Source organism: Leuresthes tenuis, unplaced genomic scaffold (assembly GCF_036924035.1).
Source record: "Leuresthes tenuis unplaced genomic scaffold, fLeuTen1.0.hap1 SCAF_22, whole genome shotgun sequence".
NCBI lineage: Eukaryota > Metazoa > Chordata > Actinopteri > Atheriniformes > Atherinopsidae > Leuresthes > Leuresthes tenuis.
Genome location: NW_027325376.1, coordinates 11809354 through 11830332, shown reverse-complemented (window position 1 = coordinate 11830332; position 20979 = coordinate 11809354). Strand labels below are relative to the sequence as shown.

At 39.5% G+C, this 20979-nt stretch overlaps 2 protein-coding genes across 2 annotated transcripts in view; one reads left to right on the top strand and one right to left on the bottom strand.

The window, feature by feature from the left end:
- The window catches only part of LOC140281669 (C-type mannose receptor 2-like), a 54623-nt gene extending 53255 nt beyond the window's left edge, over window positions 1-1368 (bottom strand). Inside the window, exon 1 of the mRNA XM_072376168.1 lies at window positions 1281-1368. Coding sequence (XP_072232269.1) covers window positions 1281-1314 — 34 coding nt within the window. The 5' untranslated portion in view covers window positions 1315-1368. The remainder of the gene's footprint in view (window positions 1-1280) is intronic.
- Window positions 1369-4510: 3142 nt separating this feature from the next.
- Window positions 4511-20343, top strand: LOC140282136 (protein O-GlcNAcase). Its single transcript, XM_072376716.1, has 17 exons — window positions 4511-4720; window positions 6696-6747; window positions 10066-10163; window positions 10326-10456; window positions 10544-10715; window positions 10796-10894; window positions 11758-12027; window positions 13001-13087; window positions 13277-13752; window positions 13845-14019; window positions 14979-15035; window positions 15356-15441; window positions 15587-15691; window positions 15780-15871; window positions 16006-16195; window positions 17056-17215; window positions 17616-20343. The coding sequence occupies exons 1-17, from the start codon at window positions 4666-4668 to the stop codon at window positions 17750-17752; spliced, it is 2442 nt and encodes an 813-aa protein (XP_072232817.1). The 5' UTR covers window positions 4511-4665; the 3' UTR covers window positions 17753-20343.
- The last annotated feature ends 636 nt before the right edge of the window (window positions 20344-20979 follow it).

The following is a 20979-nucleotide window of genomic DNA, read 5'->3' as shown; positions in this document are numbered from 1 at the left end:
GTTACGTCTATAAAACACAGAATGCTCCACTAAAGCCTCTTATATTTAATCGCTGATACCTGAACAAGGTTTAACTAGATCAGGTTTCCGTCTGTCTCAGTGAATCAATGCAACAGACTGCAACATTAAAAGCACCCATTCAATTAAAAGTCACAAATCAGAACAACTCCAGATGCCACGGAAACTGAAAACTAAAGATAAACAAATAAAACACTGATGTATTTTTTCTTTACTCTATTACTTTAACTTCAATACAACTGCAGACAGTATGGACCCAAGTCATTTCATGTTTGTCCATCAACTTTCATTAATTTGTCAATTGGTTTTTCCATTCAGGCCTGCAACACATTCCGAAAACATTCCCCCGAAATGGGCCATTTAGAGCTAACGAAGAGGGTAAAAAGGTAAATAATGTTATTTATTGAACAGCTGACATTTACATATGATTGTAAACATGATTTTATACGAAAGCAGTATCTATGACGGGCTGAATCTTTAAAGAGCAAAGATAGAAGATGGACAGAGGGTATCCAGTTTGTCAACAAATGTGTGAGAAAATAATTTCATTTAAAATCAATGTTCGTCAGAACAAAATTAGAAGAGATTTGCACGTTTCTCCCTCTGCAGCCCATAATGTCATTAAACTATTCAAGCAATCTGGAAGATTTTCCGTGCATAAAGAACAAGGGAGTGATCCTAATCTGCACTACCTCAAGAACAGAACAGCTGATTTAACCACATGGGTAAGGAATTACTGTGGGAAACCTTTGTCAACCACTACATTATGGAGTTACATTTACAAATGGCACTTAAGAATTTTACTGTGGAAAAAAAAGAAGACTTATGTTAATCTTCTTTTGGCTCTGAGGAATTTTTTCAGGTGGAATCCAACAATATCATAGGAACAAAGGAAAGGACATAATTAATGAATCATATGAGATTTGTAAGACAAAACAGAAAATACGTTGGGTCATACAGTCTATCATGAAAAAAAGTCTAAATAGATACAAGAAACACCACTTTTCAATCGTATTTCCCTTTCCCGTTTTTCTTATTTGGGGTTATATAAATTAAGTGTTATTGTTACTGAAGGAAAATCAACAAATAACAGAAAATCCTTTCTCCCAACAGAAAACAACAGTCAAAACTGACAAACAATTTTATGTCATCTTCCACTGGGACAATCAGCATGCATGCAGCGCTGGTTAAAGACCATTTAATAGCCACTTGAAAACTAAAAAAAAACAACAAGCCAGAATAATTAAACAAAAAGCACCAACCTGTAAGCACAACGATGATCAGCCTATAATCCATGATTTAAACCTTTGGAAAGATGCACACTGCTAATGTTTTAAATCCAAAATTAAACTCTAAAGTAACTTTTCTAATAAAATTTTATTTTACAGCCAATACATGTATAATTCACAATACTAATCCTTATCAAGTGTGGCAAATACTGTATTAATTGCACTTAGCAGTCTTACAGCATGAAGAAGCCTGAGTAACAGCTAACGTGAGCCTCCGCACTTCAGCTGTTTTGATCATGCTCAGCTGCTTGTGTGTGGTATAAATGATTACTAATGACATGCCAAAGACTGCAGCTCAGGAACCAGGAAGTGTCAGAATAATCTTTGTTTTTTTTACTGCTCTGATAGACAGAGATGTGCTCCAACTTGTTTTATTTTGAGTTCATGAAAACTAGCATAGATCTGTATCACTTCTCCTTTACAATAAATGGCTTTCAGGGGTCCCACTTACACTTAACGTTCACACTTGTTGATGTCATTGATTCCCCTTTCATGCTAATTTTATCTTTGAAAATCGAATGTGCTTCTTTTATCAAGCAAGCTTAAATGGAGGAATACCTCTTTACTATAATATTTTTTTAAACTATCACACATTGTGCTACTTCATTTTCTGTTCAGTCTGGCATAATTACATAGTTTCAACCTATGGTAGAAGTTGTGATTAATTCCTCTGACATTTTTGAATGTTGTAGGAGTATCTCAGAAACAAACAACATCCTGGTGCGCTTCAATCCCAACAACACCCTAACCCAAAGGATAACACACCTAAACACAAGTTGAGTGTCATTGTGTAAGCAGTCCAATGCAGTGAGGGAATTACAGACATTCATGTGAAAGAAACTCAACAAAACACTTTACAAGTGCATGGCATAACACAGGAGAGCCCTTCAGGTCGAGACTAAGCCGTCTACCTAATTTTCGAGGATAAGAGACACTCCACATTGGGCGGTGAAGTATGTGTTTTGGACAGTAAAGTCAGATTGTTTGAGAGAGGAGACATCAATGTAAAACAAAAAATATCTTAACAAAAATAGGTGGTCTCAGGTGTCACCTTTTCTTTCCATTCCATATTATTTTGGCTGGCATGGGGCTTTACTTGATGAGTGTGAAGGCTGAGCATATATAAATCATTTGGCTCAGCTTGAGCCTGTTCAGCCAGTACACGTGTTGGAGTTTGTTTATATTGTAAAACAATTTATGTCTGTTTTATCGTGTTTGAGGATTGAATGAACGAAACAAAACAAATTTTGAAAAAGGTACATACAATGCAGTCAACTCTCCTCCACTGGCAGTTTCACAACCACTGACTCATGCCCGCACACAAACTGTTTAGTTGAGAGGGAAGTTGCTCACAGATTTCAGAAGATTTCCCTGGTAGTTTCATCAAATCCGTGTCTCTAACAGGTTCTGTGTTTAACCACAGGGTGTAGGTGACATCAGCCCGGAATTCAGGAAGAGCATATTTTGATGCGGGACATTATTACACTGTGTGTTTTACCACCAACTTAAGTCGCTCGAAAGTCCAACTGTTGTGTCCAGTTTGAAAGTCATGAGTGTAGCTCCACCACAAAACCTTTCCGTCCTCCACAGGTGGACTTTGTTACCTCCATCCATCCATTTTCTATACCGTCAATCCGTTAATCGGGTAGCGGGTGGGCTGGAGCCTATCCCAGCAGTCATCGGGCGAAAGGCGGGGTACACCCTGGACAGGTCGCCAGTCCATCACAGGGCGGACTTTGTTACCTGTTAAATTAAATTTCTTTGAGATTGTATTCCCTTATGCAGTTATCATTGTGTCCAGTAGTTTCTGTGACAGTTTCTCATTTTGCTGTTAGACCAGGTGGTGAGAAAGCATTCTGCTCTATTCCCTCTGCTTAAATGATCAGACACACACTGTTTCTGGGTAAGTTGGACTATTTTTACTCTTAGTCTGCATTGCTCAGATACAATTATAAGAGCTTTTCAAGTCATTATGGTCATGATAAAGAAACAAAAATCATCTGGCTGCTCATTATGATTAGTTTTTGCAATCACTGCTTCCTCAAGTCAACTGGGGATGCCCCAGACAAGCTACATTCTTTAAATAAATTACTTCACATAAAGAAGTAGTCTCTAAGATCTGTGTTGGTTACTTGAAATGCCTAAAGGAGTGACTCAGACATTCTTTAATCCTAACTCAGACATGAAATGGTTATATTTTGCAGAGAATAATAATTCACAAATCTAAATACAGTCGTTCGTACTGTAGCTTTATGTTGTATATGTAGTGCTCTTAATGTCAGAGAGCTATTACCATTAATCCTGACAGTTTTCAGAGGTCTCTTGTGAAGTATTTTTCATTGTGTATTTTGCAAGCATCCACAGAACAGATGAAGATCCATCTCTCTACACAAACTAAGTTATCTCAAAGATCAGTGAATGAGATCAATTTGAACAAAATCAGGCTGATCATTGGGTGTGATCGTGGACATTCTCGCTCACGCGTACACACAAACTATACACTCTGTTTGTCTCACTTGCAAGAGCCCACTGCGCTTGTGCAGTTTAGAAGACGCTTGAGGTGGATGCTGCATTCAAAGCTCCGGGAAAAATCTGAAATAAAAGGGGACATGCATTGAAGTGAGCAAGCTGGCGTGTGCTTTTTATGTGAGAGCATTTATTATCTGTTAGCAATGAGTAAACCAATTCAGCATTTTTTCATGGATGTCAAATGACTTTATCCTTTCTTTCAATTCTTTTTCAAAAAAAGGAACAAAAGTGTTTTCAGTGACTGTGAAACTTTCACTATACTAATCATAGGATACACAATACAATATTTGCAATAGGGTTGTTTGTCTATTTAATATAGTACAATTACAAAGACTACAACCACAATTTCTAATTGTAATAAATATTTTTAATTTTATCATAATTTTATTTTTTATTTTTTTATTTTAATAATACTTTTCTATTCGTAAATTTCTATAATAACTTAATGTTATTATAGGTATGTCTTGGGTGTGCACCTGTCCGGGGTGTACCCTGCTCTTGGGTTGGATAGATGCCCATTGGCAGCCTTTATAGGATCCAGCCCCTGTTGCGACCCCGAACTGGATTAAGCGGGTATTAAAAAAATGGATGGATTCTTTTTTGCAATAATTATTGCTGTGCTTGATGACAGGATCTTCCCGAGAGCACTTGAATGCATCGCGGAACATCACTGCTCTCTAACGGAGGAGGAGAGGTAGAGGAAGAGGTGGAAGCAAACCGATGAGAGGTATGAAGAACATTTGCAAGATCTAAGGTGGTAGACGGGGGGAAGCATCTCGTCCCCCCTCGCTCGTTAGAGGACGACTGGAAGCGGAGGGAGGCAGCGTTAATGACTGAGAGCAGCATGGAGGAGAAGAACCGGTTTATTTGCGGGGTGGTGGAAGGTGAGAGCGGCCGACTTCATAACTGACCCCCTAACAGATCATGTGATTTATTTCTTACCTTGAGGGCACTGATTTCGAATATAGACCACAGTCTGACCCATATTTGAAAGCGACCACTGTAAAATGGGCGTGGGTGTGGTGATAAATATATTTATGAAGACAGGATAAGGTTGGATGAAAAGGTCTGTGTGAGAGGATGTTGTGGGGCTCAGCCATGCTTGAAGTGGAAATCAAAGAGCAGGCGGTGAAAGGCTCTGGATGCCTTATGGTTTAAAGGCTATAGACTAATGAAAGCTCTGGATATTAGCTGGTAGAAATGATGATGAGGCTGCTGGTAATAGTGAGACTAAAGACTGCAATAAGGTCTGAATGACATGACAGTATAAATGATGGAGATGCTTTGAAGAATGTCAGGAAGAAGGATATGCTCATGGAGGAGGAGAGTAGTTTTTGATGACCTTTACAAAAATGATGCCTGTCAAGAGTTCTGATTTTTAAGATGATGATGGGGATAATTGTGATGATGAAGCGGAAAAGGCCTTCCATAACACTAGAAGTGGTAAAAATGTTAATGACACTACAGGTTGTTACTATAAAAATGAAAATGCAGAAAATGGGTTGTTGTTGTTGTTTGTGACAGAAATATCCCCTTTTCCATTATCACCACATGCAGCCACACAAACATATTAATTTCTGCTGGGATATAAGTGGAAACGCTTGGAAACACGATTACCTCAACTGCTACATATATAAGTTGCCAATAAAAGCAAATCTGTTTACTATAAAAGGAATATAACTAGTGAGTTAATTTTCGCTAACTAGTCTTGTGCCATCATTATCTGCGTTTCCCACGTTAAGTCACATTTTCATACATTTATCAATTAAGTGGATATGATGTAGGTGACTAATAGTGAGTTTTTTCTGTCATCTAATGAAGAAACAAATTTTTAGATGTTTGTTGGTAAAAGAATATATATGTATAACTGTGGCACCTCACCAGCACATTGACCCGAATTATAAATTATCACAATTGCTGATTAAATGCTTAGGTTTGTCAAGCATATCTCCTTTCAACCCCTTTGCATCTTGGCAAAATTGGTATCACGCTTTATTCTTATACTCTTATTCTCTTTCTCAGCCCCATGGGATGGCTTCCAATAGAGGTAGTAATTGGGTTTGCTTCATTGGGGAATGCTCCACATGACATGCACACACAGGTAGACATGTCATACACAAAATGATAATAAAAAAAAAATCCCCCCGAGACATACAGGAGAAAGCAGTCTGGAATATATGTGATTAAATTCCTTCTCTGGCCCACTTACTGTACACAGATATTTGCACACACACGCATACTGCAGACTTATTCAAAAACACTGAAGGACTGAGAGGGACACTGGAGATGCTCCCGTTTCCAAGAATAGAAAATGATGATGGAGAGTGTAGCCGCAAATGAATTATGCCTCTGCCAAACACAGCAGGGATGTAGCCACGTAAATGGAAGATCTGGTATAATTTTGTGCTGCTAAACATGCAGCACTCTCACTTCAATGCCAGCCAATAATGAACAGCATCTGATACAGAACAAATTTAACTTTTTAAAAAAAACAAACAAACAAAACCGTATCAGTAGATTTGATGAGCATTTAATGTAAACTTGCATTGACTTTAATCATTTCTAACCAACAAGTGAACGCTATTTATGGTAAAACTTCAGTGACATTAAGTGCAAAGTTACGTTTTTGGGCTTGTGTAACATACTTGCTTGCTTGTACTGGTCAAAAAACAAGAATTTTTCCTTGCAGAATTTTATTGCAAAGAGAGGTTTTAAGTAGAAATGCTCCATGAAGCTGTAGATTATTAGAGTTTATAACCTGCCAGCTGTTATAAAGATGTGGATTGTTAGCATTACCAACTGCCTCAGCAATGTTAAAGATGCTGGCGTGCACTCATTTTAAATTTTATTTCTCTCCAGGTTTTTATGGGAGGCCATGGTCTATGGATCAGAGGAAAGTTCTCTTCCAATGGTAAGCCTTGTGCCTGTCCAGTGTTTGTTTGCCAGTCAGCATGAAACTGTCGTGTATGTACGGTCTGTCCACACAAGTGTCCGGGCGTACATCTCATTCAGAGGCCATGTTTTTCTGTTGTTCTAATGCTCCACATGAGTATTGTGGGGTCAGGATCAACATACATCATGCCACTGAGCGAAACACATTTTCATGCCTCTGTTCCAGTGCCAAGCATACATGAGAGAAGTCACTGACGCAGAATGACTCCACATAAAGGGCACGCTCATCCTCAGACCTGAGGCTCAGCCATGGATGACAGCTGTGGCACAATGGAGGCCGACGCTGCATTCTGACACAGCCAAAGGATAGAAAATGAAAATGAAGGCCTTACCATGATCCTAGAAGTATTGGTCTAAGCCACGGTAGAACAGCTGCTGCTCTACATTCACTTCATACTAAAAGATCATTTATGTGCCCTGTTACATTCAAGCACACTTTGCTTGGTCTGAAGCTCTTTATTCAGCTACATTTTTCTATGCAAACCAAAGAACCATTCAGCACACGTGTGGAGTGATACAAGTAGATCTCCCTCAACAGGGTCCTTTTCAGAGATGAGACCATAGCATCCTGTCAACAGAACTGATGTATGAAAGACACTTAAACATATAAAAGCACATTTTAAGCTAATTAAATATCATGTAATGTAGTGCAGAAGTCTTCAGCCTCCCTCACTTCTTTATATTTTGCTTCCAAGCAGTCAGACTTTGTTTTTTTTTTACATTGGCTTTGGACATTTTACTCATTTTCAAGTTCCAGCACTTGTACTTGAGCATTTTCAGAGGATTGTTTTTGTTTTCTTAAGCCACATATCACTGACCCATGAATCATGCAACTGTAAAAAAAAAGGTATCTAACTCAAGGGATGATCTAGTGTTGTATTTAGACATTTAAACAGAAAACTTAGCAAATAAGCTTTTTTAAATTGTATCTTTCGGAACCCTGTCACTAGCAGCCTTTCACAAAGACAAATAATTAGTTCTCTTTTCTTTAGTTGCATATATGGAATCTGCAAATATAACACAATTTGACGAACACAAATTTGTATTTTTGCACAAACAAGGTGATTCCCAAAGAGCTATGAACTCTTCTTGGCATTTCTTGGCATTATGTGCAGGCCTAAAAAGAAAAAGAAAAGTAAAGACCTGAGAGATGCATCTGGCCCTTCAGTTGATCCATCTACTCTTCACTTAGGCCTCATCAGAAGTGGTCCCGATGGAGGAATGGCTGTCAAGAAGCCATTCTTAACGAAGGCAAACAGGCAGACAAGGCTGAGGTAGTCGTAACAGGTCTTATGGAGGGATGAATCCTCCCCGGAGCCCAGATCTCAACATTACTGAAGCAGTGTGAGATCATCTTGACAGAGTATTGAACAAACGCAGCCGACATCCAAAGAAGAGCTTTGAAATGCCATTCAATAAGCCTGGACAACTATTCCTGAAGACTGCTTAAAGAAATTACAAGAAAGTGTGTCTAAGAGGGACCAGGCTGTGTTGAAATATAAAGGAAGTCGTACTAAATATGGACTTTCAAGCTTGTAAAAATTGCACAAACTCTGTTTTTGCCTCATATACTATATTTCCATTTCTGTTTGCACTTACTCACCTGGAAATATATAAAGAAAACAGGGGTGGCTCTGCACCTTTGCGCAGTGCTCTATATGGTGTGGTTCCTCAACTCAGTTCTTTAGTTCTTCTTTTAAACACAATTACAGTTTTATCAGCTCAAAGTGATTGACAGGCTGTTCCTATATGACGCAGCTCCCCAGCTAAAAAAAACATGCAAAGTGACGTTGAAAGAAAGCCTCTTTGTTAAATCACAATTTTAGCAGTATTGACAGCAGTATTTCAAATGTACAGTAAATTGATGCACTAATAAAGGATACAGCATTTACTCCACATGTGTATTCATTACCCCCATGTTTATGCTTTGTAGCTGGTAGGGAACCGGTTCACTCTTCATGGTACACGGATATAACTTGTAAGTGTACCAACTTAAATTTCTGTGGGGAGCCGGGACACATCTTTGTAGTTCAGAGGCTAATAGTGAGAGGTGTCTGCATCCTTAAAGAGCATGCTTATGCTTTCCTCTGCTCTTAGATGTAACAGCAAAAACATATACTGTTTTCTTTTCTGTCTGAACTTTCTAATTAACGCACACAATAAGCAACACTGATAAAGCTGCTGAAATGTGGCCTCAAACGTCTACCGATTTTCAGGTAACATGCGCTGTAGCCTGCACTTTAACAGCAAACAGACAAACGATACTGACAGTAACTGGCTTTATGGAAATTAATTTGGCTTCCAAAGCTTTGACAGCAGCTGAGTGTGTGGGATCCAGATTGATTAATAAAAGGGTTTTTTTGGGACTCCTGTGTGGGGTGCAGGCACAGTTCATATGCTGAGTGTTGCATAAGTTTGGCAGCGAGGTGCCATGGAGTGTCTAAGTGTGCGTGTGTTTGGGATTGCGTGTTTTAGGTGGGTAGGTTGCCACTTTGTGGAGGTGACTTGTGTACCATCTGCTCAGGAAATGGAAGACAGAGAGAGAGGGAGAGAGCTCTGCCGTCCCACAGATGATAAGAAAGACAAGAGCAGGGCTAGAGATGGGGAAACATTCATGTTTGTAGATGTGTGTATGAATGGCTGCCAATGCAGATATTGTTTCATTCTGAGTATGAGGCACTATTCATAATTCAGTAGCTCATTTCCTGTATTTGAGGCAGCCTTGGTGTCTCAAGATCAATACACTGGATATATTTTCTTGCAGCTTGTTGTTTTTCTGTTTTCCCCCTCTTTTGTCGTCTCCTCAAACTCAGTTCCCAGCCCCTCACTGTCCAGGACCCTGCCCAACAAAGTTATGGTTTCAATATATAGAACAGATGCAGCACTCTCACAGCACATGATTTAAATTGTTTTTAAACTAATCAAACTCATTCAGTGACCATTTTTACCCTATGGATGAAGGAACTGTTCCTTTCTTCTTCGCCTTCTTCTGCATTTTCAGCCTTAGCTAATAACCTTAGTATATATGAAAATATGTTATTAGTTATGTCCCTATGAGCACCTTTTTCGTCCCGTTTATGTTAGTAGGTTGTTATTGTTGAAGGCAGTAAGTGGACACACAGGCAAACAAGAACTTAATTGTACTGATTACTTATTTATTGCTGCATCTGACAATAAAAGCTTTTGAGGGTTTGATTTTTATACTTTAAATTACCTAAACCGGCCCTTTTTAACAGGTTTCCTCCCTTTGCCTCTTTGCCTTGTCTTTCTTCACCAGGATGCAGTGTTGGGGTTTGAACACCTACTTATACGGTCCAAAAGATGACCTGAAACACAGACTGCTGTGGAGAGAAGTCTATTCTCCTGAAGAAGAGGGCAAGTCTCAGCCACAAAAATAAACAACATAACATGCAATTAAAAAAAAGAAATTCTGTGTTTACTGAATAATGCAGTTTTATTTATATTTTAATTTTGGACACTCTTGTTCATGCCATCTCATTAGAATTTCAGTATTTTTATCCTTCTCCTCCTTCATAGGTCAGTTGCGTACTCTCATAGTAGAGGCCCAGTCTAGAGGTCTCCAGTTTGTCTACGCACTCTCTCCTGGTCAGGACATTGTCTTTTCATCCTCATGTGACTTAACACTACTCAAACGCAAGCTAAGACAGGTTTGTTACTACACATGGATAATATATCACACAGATGTGACTGTTTCTTTAGTCTCTCATACAGGGCCTCTTCTCTTTCTCTGTCAGGTGTCAGACCTGGGTTGCCAGGCATTTGCCATTTTGTTTGATGACATCGATCACTCCATGTGTCAAGCTGACAGCGAGGCCTTCGCTTCATTTGCCCACGCTCAGGTCACAGTAACCAATGAGATCTATCGATTCTTGGGGGAACCACCTGTCTTTCTATTTTGCCCTACAGGTAGGACTGGAGTCAAGATTTCATACATTTTGACCATGCAGTTTTTACTACGTGAAACATTGTTTCTTCCGTCTCCGTAGAGTACTGTGGCTCTCTGTGCACTCCCAGTGTATCCAAGTCTCCCTACCTGCAAACTGTTGGAGAGGACCTACTGCCCAATATAACAGTCATATGGACGGGTAAGACAAAAATACTGTCTTCATTATAACACTGTATAGTGTGGTTGTCTTCTTACAGTACAGCCATATACCAGAATGTTTAAATATGGAGGGAGATCTTTATTTCACCCACAGTTTCTTGGCTAGTAGCAGCACTCACATACACACAAGCAAAACACATACGAGCGTGCACATGTGCAAATAAGTGTGTGTACAAATCCACACAACCTCCTCCTCGAACCAGAAAACGATTTAAGTGCACATCCACCTACACGCATATGGAAGTACAGTAGGAACACATACACACATTATCGCCCACTTCCTTGTAGTTCATGTCATGAATTTTATCTCTATATTTCTACAGCAGAAATGGTTTTACAGTTGTACCATGAACTAATTGTTTTTTTAAGTTTATTTTTTACTGGATATTTAAAACACACCCTGCATTTGGCACAGAGTTGTTTCATCCTGTCATGCTGCTTACATAATGCAGATAAAATCATTTAGTGCTATGTGTCACCACTGTGGCATTTGCTTTGTTAGAGAGACGTGTCCAAGGCATGAGGTAGTTTTGTCATGTTGCCATCTGTAGTTTGTAATCATAATGAGTGTGTAATCATCTTGTGAATCCTGTTTATCTCCTACAGCAATCTTTTTGTACTTATCCCAGAGCAGCAGTTCTACACCAACTTTTAAAGCAAATCGGATTTACTGAACTTCACATTTTGAGGGGTGGTTCATTTGTTAAACTTTTTAGAATTGAAAAATGTAAAATATGTTGATTCTTTTTGGAATTTTGGAAGACACGAAAGTAGTTATGAATGCAGCCAATTTTATTAGTCAAATCTTCGAGAATTATATTGAGCAACCTTTTCCCTGCACAGGCAGTAAGGTCATTTCCAGAAAACTGTCTGTAGACTGCCTCGCTGAGGTGGAGTCTGTCCTCCAGCGCCCCCCGCTCATCTGGGACAACTTGCACGCTAATGACTATGACTCCAGACGTCTGTTCTTGGGGCCTTTCAAGGGTCGAGAGCCTCAGCTGAGGAGACACCTGAGAGGCCTCCTGCTCAATCCCAACTGCGAGTTTGAAGCCAACTACATCCCACTGCACACACTGGGAAACTGGTACAGAACAGGAAAAGAGGAGATGAAAGGTGAGGGGTTCAACAGATGGAGAGCAGATGGAAGTAGGAATTATCAATAATGAGACAGGAGATGTCCTCAGTTAAATTAACATTAACTCTGCCAGACCACATCTATGTACAGTTTACTTACTAAATAAGCTGGTGTTGCAACAAATGATTTTCAAAAGAATGAAAGCTTCAACTGTTGTCCTAGAAAAGTTATACATTAAGCTGAAGCTGCCATTGCACATATTGTTGTACAAATATTTCCTTAATACCGACCCCCACAGTTTCACCTATGTTCTGCTTCTTCCATTGCAACTCACTGTTAAAAGATCATGGTTTAAAGATGAGAGCTTTTCATCAGCCAGTTTTACTTAAAGTTGGCTGTTACGTATGATCCCAAAGTTGGGTATTTGAATTATTTTGAAAACTTTTACCATGGCTATAGAGGTGTGACTGATCTGCATTACCCTAATTTTATGTTTGGTTCAATTTTTAATCACATCCTGTTTGCTATGACAGTGAAATGTATGGAAGCAGAGCCAGAGAAAGAAAGAGGGCACAAGGGAATTTAATGGAAAATTGTGGGAACAGAGACGCAATGTAGCGTGTGATGTTCTGCTGGCTGGGTGGGGAGAGAGGCGGTGATGTAGGAGTAATTTCGCAGAGTGATGAGGGAAGAAATGAGAAGAGAGCAAGGTCCCTTTTGGGGGAGAAACGAAGTCGTGGGATGGAGGACGAACAGGCTTTAAAAAGGAGATAAGACAAGAGATGAAGGCCTTGCTGCAGCCTGTAATGTGGATAGAAATGCAAGAAGAATTCCACTATTTACATGAAAGTTTGCTGTGCAGCCTTCTCGTGTATTTTACCCTTAATGTAGGCATCAGAGGCAGACTATTCAAAATGACTTAATCTGGTTCTCTCTTCGGAGAGAGTCTATGAATATAAATTAGCAGAGGATATTCACAGATGGTATACTGAAATGTTATATGTACTCTAGATGAGGAGTGCGAGTACTGTCCTGAAAGAGCTCTGTCTGCTGCACTACATGACTGGATGGAAGAACTCAATCAGCCTCTACAAGCAGGTAACAATAGCAAACAACCTTAAATATATGCTTCTGCTCCTGTATATGTGTGTCAAAGTTGGCTTTACAGGTAACGTAGACCAGTTAGATTTTACTAATCGTGAATTGGATAATTTTCTGTGTGCTATTTTGAATGAAGCCAACTAAAGATTCGAGTGACCCCATTGTCTATTTGAACCATTATTATAGGTCGACAGAGCTCAAGGACAGACCAGCGGGCTACTGTTCCACCATCGCGGTGCAAAACCCCCGACAGGTCTGACTGTCCTTCCACCTTCAGGGGGACCTCTGCTGTGGCCAAACTCCCAGTCTTCCCACTGAATTCCAGCTCCCCACCCTCCTCGCCCACTATGGTTAAGAAGGAGAAAGAGGGACAAGACGAGGACAAAAAGAGGTCAAACCAGCCTAGCCAACCCAGTCAGCAACCTCCAGGATCCAGGCCTGGAGCACCTGTAGTTGGAGGCCGGGGACAGAGGGCACAGGGTAGGGGGCACTGTGGTGGGAAAGGAATGCTGAGTGAGTCCCAGGTGCGGTTGCTGGTTGGTCTTCATTATCTCCCCCATGAGCATGGCCCATCAGCCCAGAAAGTGTTGCAGGATCTGACCTGGCTGAAAACAAACTGTCACCTGGTCAGTGCCAACAGCAAGAAGACACAGCCTCAGAAGGTCTGTGAGAATTGTATGTGGACATGGTTAAATATGAACTGTGGAGGGCATAACTGATCCTATTAACCTAGTATATTTAATTATGTTGTCAGGTTGATGAGTGGCGTGGGCGGGCCTCCAGGTTCCTGTCTCTGTGTGAGGACATAGCCCAGCTCCACTGCAGTGTCGTTGGTGGGGCTAACAGGGCTGTCCTCTATGACCTTTACCCGTATGTGTGGGACCTGAGGAACACAGCTCTGCTGGCAAAGGCCTTCATCTGCTGGCTGGGTAAGAACGCAGAGAGATGGAGGCAGGAAAAATATACAGGGGTGCAGAATGTTTATGTTGTGTTAGTTTTGATTATTGTAGCTTCTTGATTATCTATGCCACAATACAATGTAATGATCATGCAATTGGCTAAATGTGAATATTGTTTTGGTTTACTAGAGTACAGTAGTATATCTAGGGTTAAAGCACTTATACACCATGATTTTTTAATTTGCTGATGTTCAGAGTTACCCCTGATATGAGCTTTGAGGAAAAACAGCACTTCAGTTTAGTGGAATATTATATAGTTACATTACTACTATGCAATGCAGTAGGCTACCACTAATATACTTGTACGGTGGACAGACTAAACTAGTAACAGGGGTAGTAGTAGAACAGCATGTGCACTTTTCTGTATTTAAATGTCTAGCACATAGTATAGGACAGGATAGTACAGTAAAAGGTTCTGTACATTAATACAATGTAATTAAATAGATTATAATTTCTTTTAGATGCATAACACAATGTACCACTCATATAACATGCAATGGTATGGTCATTAGATAGTATGCAAATATTATGTAATGGCTTACTTCCCAGTAAATTTCAGCCCTAGTAAAATGGAATAATAAAACATTCTGTAATATTAATGCTAAACTGTAATAATCCCATACTATATTACGATATATCCTAAAATAACTTGACATACCCTTGCTCATTATATAATATACAGTATATAACATAGTATGAACTCTTAGTGCTCCAGAGCAGTTGAAATACCGGAAATTTGCTATGTTAGGGTGTGTTGTTCAGTTTCTTTTTCCTCTAATTAAAGTTCTGTACCAAAATACCTCAAACTGGTTATGTAACATGTGACATTTGAGAGACTGAAATGGTTCTTTATGCAAGTGTGGTGTTTTACTTGAATGACACTTTTCTCCATTGTTACTCTCTACCCCACACTCATCTGCCTCACTCAGATGGGCGAGTGTTAAGTGACAGCTCCACCCTCGGCTCCTGGAGGAACTGCTTTCACTGTGAGTGGGTGTACGTTTTTTTTCTCCTCCATCTATGCCTGAAAGAACATTCTCCTTACTTCACTGTGTTAACTCGGTGGAGCTGTTGAGATAATGGGGAAATAAGGATCGCACCACTAGTTAAGCATTAGATCATTTTGAGAGTAGCATGAAAACTGAAAAAAGTTCATTTCTGCCAACATGTCTTGAGAAGCTTCAATGCCATAAACCTTTTAAAGCTAAGGGATAGATTCCAATACACAGCGACAACTTTTCTTATATTTCATTGGTCCCAATGACAAGGCTCCACAAGTATAACATGATGTTGTTATCTGTGGTAGGGTGTGGGAAGACCACAGGACCGGACTTGCTGGGAGTGGACTCAGAGCCATGGGTGTTCAAGGGCGGAGTGTCCGGGGAGGTGCAGGTAGCCAGTGTGAAAAATCTTTTATCATAGATTTGTTTTTTGCTCGTCTACCTGCTTGTATTCTAAAATTCGGAATAATACGCTACTTAGTTTTGTAAAATTGAATCCTTTAATCTGTGCAATGTGTTTTTTATGTGCTGTGTAGATGCTTCTCCCAATCGGCAGCTGCAGCGAACTTTTCACTCATCCTCCACCTCTCTTCCCTACCTCCCGTCTCTACAACATCAGACCCTACTACAGTAAAGACAAGGTAGGAGAAGTCTGAAGCAAGTTAGAGATTATTTGTTTTTACAGTCACTGTATAAACAAATGCTGAAATTTTAGCGATGTGTGGGCAGGTGGAGCTTTATCGGATGGTTCGCCAGTTTCACCTGAGGACTCAGGGCGGCCAGGAGTCCAGCACAGCTCATCCAGATGTCATAGGGGACAGGTTTGTCATATAGGCATATGGGTTGAAGAAAACAAAACTTCTAGATTGAATGGGTTTCCCTATTAACAGACTGATTTGTGAACTACACTGTATATACATATTCTTAGAATGTAATACCTAATCTCATCTCCTAGATGTCTTGGCCCATGCCTGGCGTTGAGCCCAGAGTACAGCTTTATCCTTGAAGATGAGCTTGGCGTTTGTGGGTGTGTACTAGGCATCTTAGATGTTCGCTCCTTTGCCAAGCGTTGCCAGGCCAGCTGGATACCTGCCATGAGGGACAAATATCCACCCAAAGGGAACAACACCCCCCCAAAAACACAGGTGAATGAGTGAACAGTATACAAAGAATATCCTGTAGAGGCACAACCAAACACTAGGTAAAATTATGCACTCAAATGATTGGACATGTCAGTACCTGCTGTCAAGCCATCTGGGCCCCTCTGCCAAAGATTAATAACCCACTGGGAAGATGGGTACACACAAAACAAAACTAACCAAAAGACACAAACACTCATACGCAGGCACTGGATGATGAGGTAATGCTAGTTTAGGGTTAAAAGTTTAAGCAATTCAGCTGTTGCGCAGCTGTTATTGTGCAGCGGTGAACAGTTTTTAACAGCGTGAGAAATTTGTCAGTCATTAGAATAGACACAAGAATCGAGCATCTTATATTTCAGCATCTTTGTTGAAAAAGGGACACAGTGTCACAGCGCATCATGACAAACTCTTCAGCTGTCTTTGGCAAAAAGCCAAACAGAACTGGTGGTGATTAACAGATATAGTCAGCTTCTGACATCTGAGCTCACTGCTCAAAGCGGCACACTGACTTTCATGCTTTGGATGACTGCCATTCTCATTGCCGCCGGGCACAAAAGGTTTTCCACCTTAAAGTCTGACAGTAGTGGGAGCGACTCCCTTCACTTCTTACTTTCCTGTAGGGCTGCATGTTTAGCTGCCACATCCCACAGCAGGTGTGGGAAACTACAGCATAGAACTAATTAGTGTAAAAAGATACACTCTCCACAAACTCATCTTAAGTTTCTCTCCTTTCCTGCAGTCAACTTGTGCGTTTTCCTAAAGCACTTTCTAACTAACCATCTAACTGGTTTTGATAAGTGGTAGATATAAATGTATTAATATCAGCAACAACAGCCATGGTCTCTCTGCATTCCTCTGTCCAGGACTTGATCCAGTTAATGGAGGAGGACCAGGGTGAGTACCCAGACTCTCTCCTCTATCACTTCCCCTCTCAGCTGCGATTGGACGCCCTGCCTGAGCTGGTGGACATCAGTGTCAGCCGAACCCTGCTCACCACTCTCCTCACTGCACTCAAGGCCAATGGTAATCACAGATTCAGTTTGTGTGTTTATCATTTCTATGAGGAATGAGGAAATGCATTACTATGAAACCACCATCTGTCTCACCCTTAACTCTCGACAAAAATGTATTGGCACAATCTGACAGTTTTTAAAAAAATTATTTATCCTGCTAGGAAGAAGCTGTGTCATAATACCACCCAACACTGATGCGTATAGCTGTTTAAATATTGTAAAACATTCATTCTTCATTAATCATCATGAATGCTGAAGTCCTGTAGTTAAATATTCTATGACCTGCCACTTTAGGATAGATCCAGAAATAGTTCTATGCATGTTTTTATGACATGAAATTAATTTAATGGTACTGGAAAAGAGCTTGTGAATGTCTTTTTTGAGTTGGATTTTTGTATGTATAATTGTAGGTTCTCAGGGTGTGTTCTGTGAGGTGCAGCCTACAGACCGTCAGAGGCTGGAATTCTTGACAAAACTGGGCTTCCTGGAGATCCTCAGAGGGGAGGCCAGGAGCAGAGAGGGTGTGGTGCTGGGAAGGCTGCTCTGAACATAAAAAACACTTATAACAACAGTCACATAATTGCATACTTAAGCCCTTCTCAGACATGAGATACTCAGCTTTTATGGCTTCATCAATCTTTTAAAGCATCAACCCTCAGTCATTTATATATTAGTCACATTTATGTTATTGTTCCTCACTGCTTCACGTAGACATACCTTGAACACTTTGGAAAAGAGGTACAACAGGAGTTTTCTCACAATACTTTGTCATGTTGTAACAAAATTCATATCAGTATGTCTCATCCATTCAATTAATTGCTTTTCTACAAGTTTATGCTTTCGATCAGTGAGTGTTATAAATTATTGATTGGTGTTTATGATTGGTGAAGGCTTTCATTGCACCCTGAGGGGAAAAAAGTAGGTGCTGCTCCGAATAATTAGACTCTGTCTTTACAATAATAGAAAGTAGTGCATGTCTGCAAGGGCGCTGTATACATATATATATATATATACATAAAATATGTATATGTATATATATCTATCTATATATATATATATATATATAAAATATACATATACATATGTATATCTATATGACTAACAACAACAAATGTGAAAAATTTTCTAAACACAGTGTGTTCCAGAGATGACGAAGCTTTGCAAGAGAGGTGACATTTTTGAGAGACAGTTTTGAATTCCTTGAGTCTGTGTGGCAGCAATTGAGGGGTTTACAAAGCATGAATCAAGCTTTGAGTTGAAATCTTTTGAAAAGCCATTTAAACTCCTGTGGTTTTGTATTACAGGAGCTCTTCTGATTTCAAGGAAGAAAAGAGAAAAATAGCTTGAGAAGGGAGCAGAGCTCTAGATCACAGGATTGCTTTTGTTAATAAATAATTAATTATTTAACGGATCAGCGTTTTTATAAGCAATAAAACATAGTTCTCTGAGAAACTTTTCATGGAATGGACATTTTGGACATTTGTGAAACACAAAGTGAATTGGCTCGGGAAAAGAAGTATATTGTATATTACAAGTAGCAGCAGCAGCTCTATTTGATCATAACAAGGACTGAAACTCGCACAGAAAATTAATATTTGCTTTGCGGAGATTCTTCTTCTCCAGACTTGTTAACAAGCAATGTGCTGTTAACGGTGCTGTTAACAATGCACTCTTGTCTGCCTATTTAATCTTAGAGGCATGTGGAGAGTCCAGATAGTTACCGCAACCCAATCTCATTGTACAAGTATTACTGCCTTCTCAGTTTTACTGCTGTGGCCTTATCGGTCCTCCAAGTTCCTCCACTGTTTACCGATGATCTCACTTTCCCTATGATGATTAGATAAAGAAATTGTTTAAACGTCTTCTTTCTCGTTATCCGTGATGCTCCTGGCTTTTTGTCCTAGACGTCTCTTCTTTTGTTGTCTTATTCCAGGCATGATTTGGGCTTAGGAAAGCTCAGTAAGCTGCACACCTCTACTCAACATTCCTGTTGGCATTGCTACTCATCACAACAGTTACTATAGAACTATCAGCAGAAATCACTAGTGTCACTGGCACGGCACCGACAAACTTTGGTTTGCCCTTTTTGAAGTCAATGCTTAGCTGGTGGTTGCTTGATATTGAGAGCGACTCATTTCTGTGTAAAATCGTTTTAAACTGAATAAAATAATCTTTTCGTGAAAATGACCCTAGTAAAGCTCCTTTGGTCAATCTTGTGCTCTGCTCCCTCGGTCTCATGAACGATCTTTTTATCTGTTCTTTCTTCCTTGTTTTTTGAGTTAGGGTTGTGGATAGGATATTTGTTTTCTAGCCCGTCCTGTTGGTCATGTTGTCTGGCAACACCAGACCACACGTAGGTGTGGCATCACTGTTTACACTTGTTTGGTTTAGATGAATGTTTACATACATGAAGAACAAAACAAATGTGTGGCTGCTCAGAGAGTACAATTATGTATATAATGACATAAACAGATATAATTCCAGTTGTATGCTCTAAATTGGAAACACAAATGAACATTTTCTATTGGATATTTTTTACCCATTATTGTAATAAAGATTTAGGGACATACAAGAAAATGTATGCATGCTTAAATTATTCAGAACAACAGCAAAAAAAGCTATAACTTCCACACTTGCAGTTCCTGAAGTCTACGCTTGGTTCAGTTGGCTAGAACAGATATCGCCCTCTCATTTAATTTCACTTCACTTAGACAGCTGTTTTATACTGTAAACATTGCCAGAATGTACTGCTGTATACATATGTGGGAACATTGTATGAGGTGCATGCATGAGTGATCATGTTTAATATATGAGCAAGGACATCTATGTCATTCTGCCTTCATTCTGAAATCTGATGAATACACATAATCATTAACACCGTGATACACACAAACGCCCACATACACACTCAATTAAGCACAACAGCTCTCATAATCGAACCTTCAGCTACATGTATGTAGGGCTATGAATGTTTCTTTTCATTCAGCTAAAAGATACACAACAAATGTCTGTGCAACTATTTATATTTATACTTTTGATTTTGACTTTTCTTTTTTTATTGTTACAGTTGAAAGACACTGAAAGACACTTTTGTACATTTCTTCCTGTTAACAATGTCATTCACATTGTCTGTGAAGTGCTTTGTGATTTAAAAAAGAAAATTCTGGATATGGAAATTGTGTAGACAAAAATAAAACACCAAAATACATAGAAATGCATGATTTGAACAAAAGCTTTCAAAAAGATGTTATTGTTTGTTGCTACACCTGTATGGTAAAACAAAAAAAAAGTTGTTTTGAGGTATTTCTTTGGCTTTACTTTGATGATCATTTAAAAATGTATGTGTGAATGAAAGCAAGCGCGCGTTTTGAAACAGGGTAAATGAGCATGTGTGAAACTCTACACAGGCAACATGAAGCACTGTGAAAAAAACAAAGTATAATGATCCACAGCTTTTTCATTAGAGACCATTTATAACAAGCATGACATTACAATTGAAAATGATACTCAATAACAATTGCCTTTAATCTGCAGGCATAAGCAGCTGATCACTCTGTCCATTTCAAGAATACACTTCCAGTCTTATTTTCTCACTGTCTGCCTGAATAGAGCTACATGTACAATCTGTGTTTACAATAGTTTCAGGGGAGTGCAATGTAGAGATTCTATGCAGGACAATGATGAAGTTAAAAAAAGGTATGCTGTAGGATAAGTCTTGGTTTTTATTAACGATAACAGTAAAACTGTCATTTTAGAACAATAGTTATGTTTAAC

Bases quoted from the DNA above. Each gene is read 5' to 3' on its own strand.
- LOC140282136 (XM_072376716.1), top strand. From the start codon at position 4,666: ATGACTGAGAGCAGCATGGAGGAGAAGAACCGGTTTATTTGCGGGGTG. The intron at 10,716-10,795 runs GTAGGACTGGAG...CCGTCTCCGTAG, and splicing joins CTTTCTATTTTGCCCTACAG to AGTACTGTGGCTCTCTGTGC. The intron at 15,036-15,355 runs GTGAGTGGGTGT...TATCTGTGGTAG, and splicing joins CTGGAGGAACTGCTTTCACT to GGTGTGGGAAGACCACAGGA.